This window comes from Hippocampus zosterae, chromosome 1 (assembly GCF_025434085.1).
Source record: "Hippocampus zosterae strain Florida chromosome 1, ASM2543408v3, whole genome shotgun sequence".
Lineage (NCBI taxonomy): Eukaryota > Metazoa > Chordata > Actinopteri > Syngnathiformes > Syngnathidae > Hippocampus > Hippocampus zosterae.
Genome location: NC_067451.1, coordinates 34,689,833 through 34,702,048, shown reverse-complemented (window position 1 = coordinate 34,702,048; position 12,216 = coordinate 34,689,833). Strand labels below are relative to the sequence as shown.

Here is a 12,216-nt window from a genome sequence, read left to right as displayed (position 1 = left end):
ATTTTAACAACCCTCCTATTATGTTGCAGCTCTAACTGACCAACTTTAAATCTGGAGAGAACCTAAAAAAATATGACCATCCTCTTTTCTCCTTTTTATAAGTATTGTCCATTAGCTTTAGCATATTAGCATTCATGGATCTTTAGTCGGTTGTGTCTGTTGTCTTTGATCTGAGTCAACGGTGTGAAATAAATCCTGTAGGTGTTTTCCCCCCAACCACAAACGCAAAACAACTGCAGCTAAGCACCATCACACCTTTCCTTAGGGGATTGTTGCTGACAACACGGCTAATACACTATCAAATGTCACTTCTGTTTGGAGAAAGAGGAGCCTGTGGCCATTTTTATACAAAGTTAACACAAAGGAGGAAGACACGTGAGTTTACCGAGCAACCACTGCTCTGAAAAAAAAAATCCTCCATGTGTTTGCAAAAAATTTAGCCCTTCACAGCAGTTTTATCAATAACATGAGAGATGTTAATGTCTAAAGGACCCATGCCTGAGACTGAACAGGAAGTCGGCCATATTGGTTTAAATCAGCCATTCCTCATTTCCCCCATGGAGAGGTTAGAAATATTTGCCCCAAACCACACTTTCACAATATAGTGTGTGCGTGTACACACACACACACACACACACACACACACACGTCCGTGACTGATTGATATATCAGTCACGGACATCAGCTTCTCTGATCAACATATAACAATATGCACAAAAATCATGGACCCATGTTTGACATTGAACAGGTATTTGGCTGTTTTGCATTGAATTAGCCATTTCTAAGTCCGTAGCAAGCAATGTAAAGTGGGAAAAAAATAGCACCAGTCACTAGATTCCCCAATCAACATGAAATTGAGTGGATGTGCCAATCATACCAGGATGCACGGGAAACTGTCGGAGACCCCTGCCTGTAACGTAGCATGAATTTGTCTGTTTTGACCTGAAACAGGCCTTTTTGAGCCCATCCAAGTTTCCCCTCTAGAAATCCACTACAATACTGAAACTGAATGAAAATTCTCCACTAAAAGATGTGGCTTTAATCACAGTGTCAAAACTATCACAATTACTCAGCTAAATAGACAAATGAAATCTATCTCAATAAATCAACAGACGTATACATCAATCTCCGTGTGTCACACGGCTGTAATACGGCCGATCTGATGAACGACGTGTTGCATGTAAACAGCTGATTGGAAAGGTTCACGTCACATGTAAATCTGGTTAATGTGATCTATGGCAGCTGCTATGTCAAAAATAAAACAGAAAGGTGAGACTCATCAGCCGTGGCTTGTTTTCGAATGTCCGTGGGGCTTCATTGATGGCAAATCACCCATACTACAGATGAGACACCAGGCAATACAACCCCTATGTCAAACACAACACTCAGTAGCGGGGTGGGGGAATTGGTTTATCGCTGCATACCTCCCCCAGTTGTACGGCCGCCTTGGCCTTCTTTAAGCAGGACAGGAGAAGGACCCACTGATAACCTCTGTTTTGCTCGATTTACTACATATGTCCTGAACCTGACTTATGACCACAGAAGGAGGTTGAAGGTAAATGTTTTCAAAATTAAACCAGGTAAATGCGGGTTCTGGTAAAGCTATGCTGGTCATCCACATAGTAAGGTGAAAAAGAAAAATCAACAGCAAGACAAAAGAGACCTGGATAAACACAGGCTCTATTAGATCTGCCTCTATAATTCCCCAAAAATCAACAGAATCACGAAATACCTCAGAAAAACACTTATTTTCTACTGCAAGCTATTTGTTGGTACTTGTGCTATCTGTAACATAATGCTCTGCTAATGGTAACTCTGGTTAATCAAAGTGCTGACATTGGGCTACTGGCACAAGCTACACCATTTCTTGTTTAGTCTGCCATGACTTTTTATCAGAACATGTCTCCGGACGGTATAGACGAAAACAGTGGAGCATCATCCAGTCAGACTTGGTAGTTGTTGCGATTCTGTGAATGGGAGTCACGTGGCATGCAAGGAGACCAGTCTATCGCACAATGGAGCATTTGTGAAACATTCAGTTGCGGTCAGCCACCATATCATGAGGGTGCCTCGCGACATTCTGGAAAGGTACAAGGACACTTCAATGGAAAGCATACCACAGATGACGACTGGGAAACCGAAACCTATATACATAGATATCACCTTGAGGCCTGTGCTGTAACACATGTATGTCAGGAAGGCCAGCCATCATTTTGGATGTGGTGCGATCCGCTTTGTACATTTATGCCACTCAATGGACTGAACTTAAAAAAGTAACAACTTCTGAAGTACACAAATCTATTCCCTATTGTACACTTATTAACACACGCACACACACACACACACACACACACACACACACACACACACACACACACACACACACACACACACACACACACACACACAAAAACTATTTGTGAAACAGATTGGCACCAAAATAACTTCATTCATTTCTAATGTGAAGATCTAAAACTATCGGGCGATCCACACTTATAGATACACTGATGGTCTCAAGAGAGGGTTCTCCACCAAAAACAAGGGTTTAGTCCAAGGGAAGGTACGAGTCCAGAGAAACGATCACCTTCTGAGAGAATGTCTCATCCAGAGAATGTTGTAGTACAGAGAGAAGGTTATCAACCAGAGAGATAGCTAGAGTCTTGAGAGAGGATTTTAGCCCTGATAAAGTTTGTCTTAAAAGAAGGTAATGGTCCCCAGAGTAGGCTGTAATTGGCTATAGGCCCAAGAGAAAAGTGTATTCCCAAGGTACAAATCCTGAGAGAAGGAACCATTCCCAAGGGAAGGTACATGTCCCAAATGAAGTTTGTGGTTGTGAGATAGGGTTGTCATCAGGACATAAAGTACTTGTCCCAAGAAAAGGTTTGAGGTCTCAGAATAAGGTTAGCATCCAAAGAAAAGATGTGAGATGGTCCAAGGTCAGAGAGAAGGTTCAAGTCCAGTAACATGGCTGTATTTCTGAGAAAAGGTCATTGATTGTTCGAAGAGGTTTCAGTCACGAGAGAAGGTACAGGACCCAAAAGAGTGCAGAGAGACAGTTGCAGTCCAAGCAGTAGGTTATAGTTCCGTTAGAAGGTTCTAGTCCAGAGATGGGCAACTCTGATCCTCGAGGGCTGGTATCCTGGATGTTTTATATGACTCACTGCTCCAACACACCTGATTCAAATGATCAGGTTTATGATCCAGCTTCTGCAGAGATTGGTGATCATTTCTAGTCATATAAAAACTTCCAGAATCCCGGACATCGAGGACCGGATTTGCCCAATCCTTCTGTAGTCTCAAAGAGGGTTTTAGTTCCAATCCAAGGTAAAGTTTTCGTCTGCAAATAACGTACCAATCCCAAAATGAGGTAGGGCAGGGGTCTACTATGCAAGATATGGTTCTAGTCCCAAGTGCAGGATTTGGTCCTAAGAGAAGGTACTGGTTCCAAGAGATCTTGTCCCGAGATCAAGTTCTCATAATTTGCTGCTGATTCTCAAGTGGAAACTGATGTAAACAAACTCACCTCAGCTCCAGAGTACTTGTCTGTGCAAGTCACGAGGTCATCCAGAGACACATTTTGGGCCACGGGCATGTTCACAAACTGGAGACGAAATATTTCCCGCCGAGTCGGAGCATCTGGGAGAGGAACGTAGACGATTCGGTCGAGGCGACCTGGTCGCATTAGAGCCTAAGAGATGGATAGAGGACATGGGGAATAAATGTCTGTCTATCTATGAGGGCGGACTAAAAAATTTCATGGAATTCTTTGCAAATTCTGCCCCCAGAGGCAGCTTCACAAAGTAACATGAAATTCGGAGTACAGCTAAAAGACCCACAAAAAATGTCTCAAGAAGCTGTACCCAAAAAGACACAGGCCCATTTTGGTTTGAAGATGACATTTCAGGTTCATTTTTCTCCCAAGATTTGGACCATGTACACTCTACAGACTGCAGATGCAAATTGAAAAAAAAAATGTCTGTCATTGGAACAGGATCATGGCATAAAGCACGAATTTCAGTCCTAGTCTTAAGTTTCAAGTTCCCATTTTAGCCTGGTCTAAGCCATTTCTGGAAACCAAACTCGATGCTGAAACACAAAATATTGATAAAAAGCAGTTCATGTGCTCTAGTTGGTGCTGCCGTTTCAATGGACTCTGCAGTTAAATATTGACCGTGTAGTGTCAGATAATGAGTACAGCTGCTGTATGTTTTGTTTTTGTCTTTGCAGGAGGCATTTCTTATTCAAGAGACAGCGTTTGGTATGGTAGGAAATGTATATTCTTCTATGGAATGAAAAATGAACCATACTCCTGAGATGGAGTGAACATGGTTGTCCACTCAAATAATTCCACATTCTGAAGTTTTGAAAAATCAGTCCTCCATCTACTGAATGAGAATAGGGGCCAGTATATCCAGACTCAAGAATGAACGACACTCCTGAGCTTAAGTGAACTAGTTAGTCCACTTGAGTGGCCGCCAAGTTGGCATTACCTGATCGAGGTTCCACTTCCTATAGATCACTTCTGTGTGACCCCAAAACACTTACTAAGTATCCGAAAGCCCCGGCTGTCTCCCTTGTCAGACGTCGTTAAGTGGCAGGCGCCTCTCCAACACAGACAAGCAGACAGACAGACAAGTGTGCCCGTCTCCAAGAGCTCCACTCAACCATGCAAAGCAAAGCATGGGCTTAAAAATAACACGACAAAAAGTAATAAAAAAGGAATATAGTAAAAATCCCAAACAAGATATAATATCGCAATATATTTCAGGAAATAATATGCTTTAAGCAAGTGACATTACAAAACAAACAGCCTGATATGAAGAAGTATCTTGGCAGACAAGAACAGGCATACAGTATTTTGCTTTGATTTGAGATATTAAATCTTGGTTAGATTTTAGTTTCTGCAAAGTGACAAGTATGCCGCCTCCTAATCAGCAAGATGTCTAGAAATGGACGTGGGGAGAAGTTTTTCGCAAACATCTTGAACTGGAAGCGGAATCCACAGGAAAATAGGGATCAATTGGCGCTGACAGTTTCACTGTTGTTCTTGTACGACGGAGCCACTCGCTGAGGCCCAGACGGGCCGGCCAACCGAGGCGCTCCTCTCCGCAAGACGGGAGACGCGAGACATGCGGGAGGTCGAATCAGGAGTGATCAGTGAGGCCAGACCAGGAATTCTTTTTTTTTGTTCTCTTGCTGACACGCTTCATCGACACACACAGTTTTTGTACCCTAACAACTCAAGCTCATCTTTGACAGCAAGTCAGCATGAGTAAGTTCTAACTTTGTAAGTTCTTAAAAAAAGAAAGTACAGACATTCGTGAGTTGTAGGTTTGTGAACAAGAATCTGGGAGTATGTTTCAATGTAAGGACGTTTGTTCCTAAGTCAGTTGCTAAGGGGGTTTCGACGTTTCCACACTAAGTTTGTAAATAAGTATGTTATTATTTATCAGAATCTTCATCCATTACCAGTTTTTGCGCAAAGTCCATTGTTGAAATGTCAATGCTAAGTAAATTTTGTGTGTGATTTATTCTTTGAAGCATTACAATTAAATAGAGTTGAAACACTAGTGAGGGTGATAATAAAATGTTATTAACAGCACCTGATAAGAATCAGAGTTTTCGACAATGCTCATGGCCTCACCATCTGAAGTAACAAGAGTTCAGAAAGTAGCAAACACTGCGATTGTATGTATGTCGTCAATGACCTTTTTTTTATTGTAAGATAAGATAAGATAAGATGTCCTTTATTCGTCCCACACTGGGGAAATTTACAGCCTCCAGCAGCAAGAATGTATGTACTCTGACGCTGCAACATTATTATGAAGCAGGATGGAAATGTTTTATTCTTTTAAGTTGCAAGGACAGATATATTTGGAGCTGGCAAAACGAAAAGTGATCGGTTATTGTAGCGATTTGGAGAAGCAGGATGCTATCAGTTATCATATCGGTGGGGGGGACAAACACTGTGCATCCTTAATATGTATCCTGTCAAGTTTGACTCCAAGTCCAAAAATGTTCTTAAAAGACCAATCTGATCTCAAACATCAGACTCGGTTGTGCTCCTTGAAATTCCCCCTGCGTGCAAAGCATGCAGGACGCAATCGCCCGCCTTTTGTCTACGGTTTCCTCATTCTCCCTCTGGAGAAGCAATTTCCATTTCACAGAGCGTGATGGACACTTTTCCAGCCTTTCATTTGCTCTTTTTCCTGTGTTTGCACGCGGAACACGAGAGGCTGGAAAACAAGCAGTTCGCCTCGGGGAAGCACAGCGTGGCCCGGCGTTGACAAAAGGAGAAGCAGATCACCAGAGGAAATCTTGTTTTTCAGGTCTTGGGATTCTTGCATTGCTGGCTGCGGTTGTCAGAGACCATCCACAGCAGTACAGAAAATTGAATGTATCATCGTGGATAGAACATAGTTATTGATCGAGAGTTGAACTAGTTGAACAACCTTACTATGGCAATTTCAAAACATAAGCTAAGGTGCAAAACTGTCAAGGCCAAACAATAATTCAGGTTGTTGAAATTTAGTCCTCCCTTTTAGCTTGGCGGTTACAGTTGTGAGACGAGTGTTGGCATCCACCAAGCCCAAGCAATCAAAACAAGTTCCGATGAGCATAATTAACTGCTGAGTTGGGTCAATGGAGTTCTTGCCCAATATTTATGAAAACAGGTCAGTCAGGGACCTGTTCTGAATTGTTTTGTTTTGCATTACAACCATTCCCACACGGAGTTCTATGCCTATGACTTAGTAGCTAGGATGAGGGAAGATTCACATTTTTAAAATCGACAGAAGCACTATGCTGACAAAGCCAAAAGGTAAGCAGAGCTCGACTGAGTTTGACCGGATGCACGCTTTCACATAAGCCGAGATTCAAGGCCAGGACTCTGAACTGTGAGGCAAGACGTGCTTACCGCAAACAATATTCAATCCATAAAACGCCGACCAAACACAACCTCTTTGTGGACGGCAACAAGAACTCCCCTAAGTCTAATTTGTCACGCCTCTTTGTGTGCGGGAGGTTAGGTCGGGGGCATTTCAGGATGGTGACCAGCCGGGGGCACTTCCTGAGTCGCGCTCCCTGGCATGACTGTCGGCGCAAACCCGCTAACCTTGTGCTGGCAGATGCTCCCAGATGGAGCGAAAAACAATTGCACAATTCACTGATAGGACTTTGCTAATGAGACAAATTAATGAGTTGTGGCATGAAAATATTTTTAGGTAGAGCAATACATTGGAACCTAAATAACACTAGTATAATGTACAGTATTTATTTGTTTGTGGAGAGTCAGCCTGCTAATGTTGATCAGGTAAGTTGAATTTGTGCGACGGCAATGATATCATATCAGCGCACCTGAGTAGAGTTCCAAAGCACGAGCACTACTCAAGTCAGCACACACTTGTCGCCATTTAAAGATTCACATCAAATAAAGTTCAGATGTTTCAGTAGGCTTTCCCTGTCATTATTTTGGCTTGGTCTCTGTTAATTATATGATTACCGTCACATTGTGGCTTGCTTATTACCATGGTGACAAGTGCAGGACAAGCTAACTGTTACACATGTGACACTTATTGCTCGGGATTAAAAAAGAAAAAAATCACCTGTGACAAAGAGATTGAACAAGAACAAAAACAAGTGCAATGAATTTGTCAATTGGAGAGGTGGAATTGTTTTAAGATTATTATAACAAAATTTACTTTCATTGATTTCTGGACAATTCAAGTCAATTTGGACTGATTCACATCATAAAAAGTGACATAAAATCCGCAACGTTTCTTACTAACTTTGGGATCATTTTATCCATGTCACAAATCTCAGTTCACTGTCCTAAAAGATACGGCACTTAAAAAAGTACAATCACCAATGCACTTTCAGCCATTTATCAAACAGCCAAACACACAAATTCAAAATGAGTCCATTCACAAGGAGCATGGAGGCGACACAAACGCTAAAGAGTGGCTTAATTACTCTTGCAGTGGACCCCCCCCGTAAACTGGTAATTTAGGATAACACATGATGAGTAGGGAGTAGGGAATAAGCCTAACACTAATACATTTCAAGCTTGGGACTTGTTCAAGTGGTAGTCCAACACTGAGTAATATATTCACATCAGTGTACTCAGCAGGACCTCCCTGGGTTCCCAACAGCAAACCATCCCAGAGAAGCTCTGGTAGATACTTCCAGATGCCCAGCCTCCAAGGCTTCTGTGGCGCAGACTGCCAACTTGCAGACCGTTAAACTTGCAGACTGTGAAACACATCTGCCCCGGGGGGAGGAAGCAGCTTTCCAACCTCTTCCCTTCATCTCCCTCCCAACCATCCATCCATCCAACACTTCCTTTTCTCAAGAATCAGAAAGGAGAGGCAAAAGTGGGGTACCTGAAAGTACAAAAAGCTTTTTTTTTTCAGTCCCCCAGACAGATCACTTGACAATGCAACTGGCATGTCACTTTGGTCAGACAGCAATTCTGTTGTTCCCACACATGCAAAGGAATCCGTTCACCATGTTGCAGATCTGACATGAATGATGTCAGACTACATGCTTGCTATCAGTAATGATAAAGGCTTATGGCTCGAAAATGTGCTTCAATATGAGAGGGGAAGCATGAAGATGCCGCCAGAGGAAGTGTAAACCTGAATAAAGTGGCACGCTGGAGATCAAAACCTCGTTCGTGCGGCCTCGAAAAGATGGCATTTTTGGGGCTTTCCCCCACTGTATAAACGACAGCAAAACTTGGGACGATGGGTGCCTTGGGACTTAGGAATTTTCCACCTTTCGAGGTAATATCAGCGCAGGAACTTAAGCGGTTCACCATCGGTGTTAGGAAGGGTATTCAAAGGTATCAATTTGTGTGAAAATCAACAGTCTTAGCATTATCCCCGTTCAGTAAGTGAATAGTCGACTTTATTCCTTTACATTCATGTCTTAATCTTTCAGCATCACGTCTTCCAATTGGCCCATTTACAAATGACTTTCGCCTCGCCTGTTTCTGCCAAAAGAATCTTCTCATAACAGTCAAGAGTCACTAAATGTCCGGCCAACAAGAGAGATGATAAATGTGGGGTCTTCTGTGACTGCTCTGATTGTAGCTCTAAAGGCGTGCTTGTGGAAATTCTCATACATCCAGGTCATTCCATTCTCAGGGCTTTCAATCGATCACAGCTGGACTGTTGTGTTTGTCTTAGAAGACGATTCGCCTCTCAATTCGAGTAGGCGTCATCCGTTCATGAAACGAATCTTGGTTAGGACCGTTCCAGCCTAAGTTGGCGTGGAGAACCCAAACTATTTATGTTCCAAAGGCTGTAAACTGAATGACATCACGTGCCATTTATACAGAACAGCGACATGGAGAAACATGACATGACAGACTAACGGCACCTTTGAAAGGCAGTCTAAATGGAGTTTCTCTGAGGGTAGACCACGATGCCAGGACCATGGTAACACACCCTCAGTTACTGTACACGTTTTCAAATAGATACCCGCACTATTTGAGTGTCTTCCTCCTCTATGGAGCATTCTACATCATAAGACCTGGGCCACGGTATATCTTATATCTTATATCTTATGTTTTCTTTCTAAAGAGTTCAAAACACTGAGCACCTTGCAGGCATGACATAACCACCGTGTCCTCCCTGAAATAAGAATGCAAAAGTGGGCTACTTTTGAGAAGAAACAACAGGGTGTTGTATTTTTTTTTTCTTTTTAAAAAAATTGCTCAATCAGGCACAGTGGTCAAATTAATGTTATGTGTCACAATCTAAATCAGAGTTTGTAATTTGCCCAAAGCTAAGGTCGTGGAATAAATAATAATGTGTTTCATTAGCATGCTACTGGGAATATGTATAGCATGGACACACCTTTTAAAAATGATACAACATGATCTCTGGCAAAATGTTCAGCGGACCCCAGTTTGAGCACTGCTTTAGGAAACACTGCACGTTGACAGCCGCTGGCTTGCCCTGAGAGAGATGAGTGGACTTCCACACATAAAGGCATTCTCCGTATGCGATTTCCGAACCTGTCCGCCTGCAATCCTCACAGGCCTCGATGAGTCACACCAGCTCAGAGAAGGGCCACCCGAAATTCTTGCAATGGGAACTGACCAGTACTGTACACTTAACAACTGCAACATAGAACTCGTGTCCATCTCTCTGATAGACGGCATGACAAATATTTGAGGCAATTGAGAACAGATTCACATTTGTAATGATGACCTGGCTGGAGACACTGGAGTAAAACAGGGCAAAATAAAAGCAAATCTGAATACGAAAAATGCCGTAGTCAAATACCCTGTTGCAAATCAAAACACAAAAGAATCATAATTTCGTTTGACACTGACATGTGATCACTCCATAACGTTGTGTGTTAGTTAGCCTTGTATAGCATACCTGCCCACGTAATAAGTTTTCATAAGGAAGGGGAAAAAAATGCAACTAATTCAACAAACAAGATGAGTCCAACTGGCTTGATTAAAAACAATCTGCACAGACAGAATGAAAAAATAATTTAAATCAAGCATGTCATGGTTTTGATTTTCAATCAAATCAAACAACGTTCGCCTCGCTTATTTCCACCAAAAGATAATCTGCTCATAACAGTCAAGCAAGTAACTAAATGTCTGGTCAACAAGAGAGCCAATAAATGTGGAAACTTTTGTTCCCGCTCTAATAGTAGCTCCAAAGGGGTGCTTGTGGAAATTCTCATATATCCAGGTCATTCCATTCTCAAGGCTTTCAATCGATCACAGCTGGACTAAAACCTCTGTTTTGTACTGACTGAGCCGTCGAAAATTCTCTGAAATCCATGACTTGATATCCAAAATATAATTTAAAAGGGTATCAATCGGCCTTGTCTTGTCAAGAGACACTGCAATATCTAGCTGTGTCTCATCACCATTGTAAATTTCCCCATTGTGGGACAAATAAAGGAGATCTTATCAGCCTCACCGTGGAAGCTGATGGCGTGGCTCCTGATGACATCCCCAAGGGGAAGCATGTCAAGACTAAAAAGTATTGGGCCTATCATTGAACCTTGGGGAACCCCACATTTAATTTCATGGACTCTGGAGGAACAAAATCTGTGAGATAGGAATAAAACCAATTAAAAAGAGTATCAGAGATGCCCACCCGGTTTTTAGGTCTGTCAAATAAAATGTAATGTAAATCTACTGTATTACACACCCTGGAGCTGTGTGAGGTCCCATCCTGCTTCAAACAGTCTACCATCATCCCAGTTCCCAAGAAATCGGCAACATCGGAACTGAACGACTATAGGCCTGTCGCCCTGACGTCTGTGGTCATGAAGTCCTTTGAACGCCTTGTGCTGAACCACCCAAAGAACGTCACTGGACCCCTGCTGGACCCTCTCCAGTTTGCCTACCGGGCAAACAGGTCTGTGGAAGACGCAGTCAACATAGGTCTGTACTACATCCTCGAGCACCTCGACAGCACAGGGACCTATGCAAGGATTCTGTTTGTGGATTTCAGCTCTGCATTCAACACCATCATCCCGGAACTCCTCGCCCCCAAACTTCTCCACCTCAGTGTGTCCCCTACGATCCTCAGCTTCCTGACGGGACGGACACAACAGGTGAGACTGGGAGCAACAACATCATCAACACGCACCACCAGCACTGGAGCCCCACAGGGATGTGTCCTCTCTCCACTGCTCTTCTCCCTCTACATAAACGATTGCGCCTCAACAAATCCAGCTGTCAAACTCATAAAGTTCGCAGACGACACCACGGTCATCGGTCTCATCAAAGACGGCGACGAGTCTGCGTACCGCCAACAAGTGGAGGAGCTGGAGCTCTGGTGCAGCCGACACAACCTCAGGCTGAACACGCTCAAGACTGTAGAGATGATCGTGGACTTCAGGAAACATTCTTCTCCACAGTTGCCCCTCTCACTATCCAACTGCCCTGTGTCAAACGTCGAGAACTTCAAGTTCCTGGGAATCACAGTCTCCCAGGACATGAAGTGGGAAGTCAACACCATCTCCATCCTGAAAAGGGCCCAGCAGAGGATGTACTTCCTGAGGCTGCTGAGGAAGCATGGCCTGCCACAGGAGGTGCTACGACAGTTCTACACGGCAGTCATCGAATCAATCCTGTGTTCTTGCATCACGGTTTGGTTTGGGGCCGCCACAAAAAAGGACAAAATCCGACTTCAACGGACAGTTAGGACGGCGGAAAAAAATCATTGGCACCGCCCT

At 43.2% G+C, this 12,216-nt stretch overlaps 1 protein-coding gene across 2 annotated transcripts in view; it reads right to left on the bottom strand.

The window, feature by feature from the left end:
* The window catches only part of spata5 (spermatogenesis associated 5), a 145,449-nt gene that overhangs the window by 19,151 nt on the left and 114,082 nt on the right, over positions 1-12,216 (bottom strand). The window contains exon 16 of one of the 2 annotated variants that reach the window (XM_052059278.1): positions 3,524-3,688. The exons of the other annotated variant lie outside the window; for it this stretch is intronic. Within the exon in view, the coding sequence (XP_051915238.1) occupies positions 3,524-3,688 (165 nt within the window). The remainder of the gene's footprint in view (positions 1-3,523; positions 3,689-12,216) is intronic. 2 annotated transcript variants of the gene reach the window in all.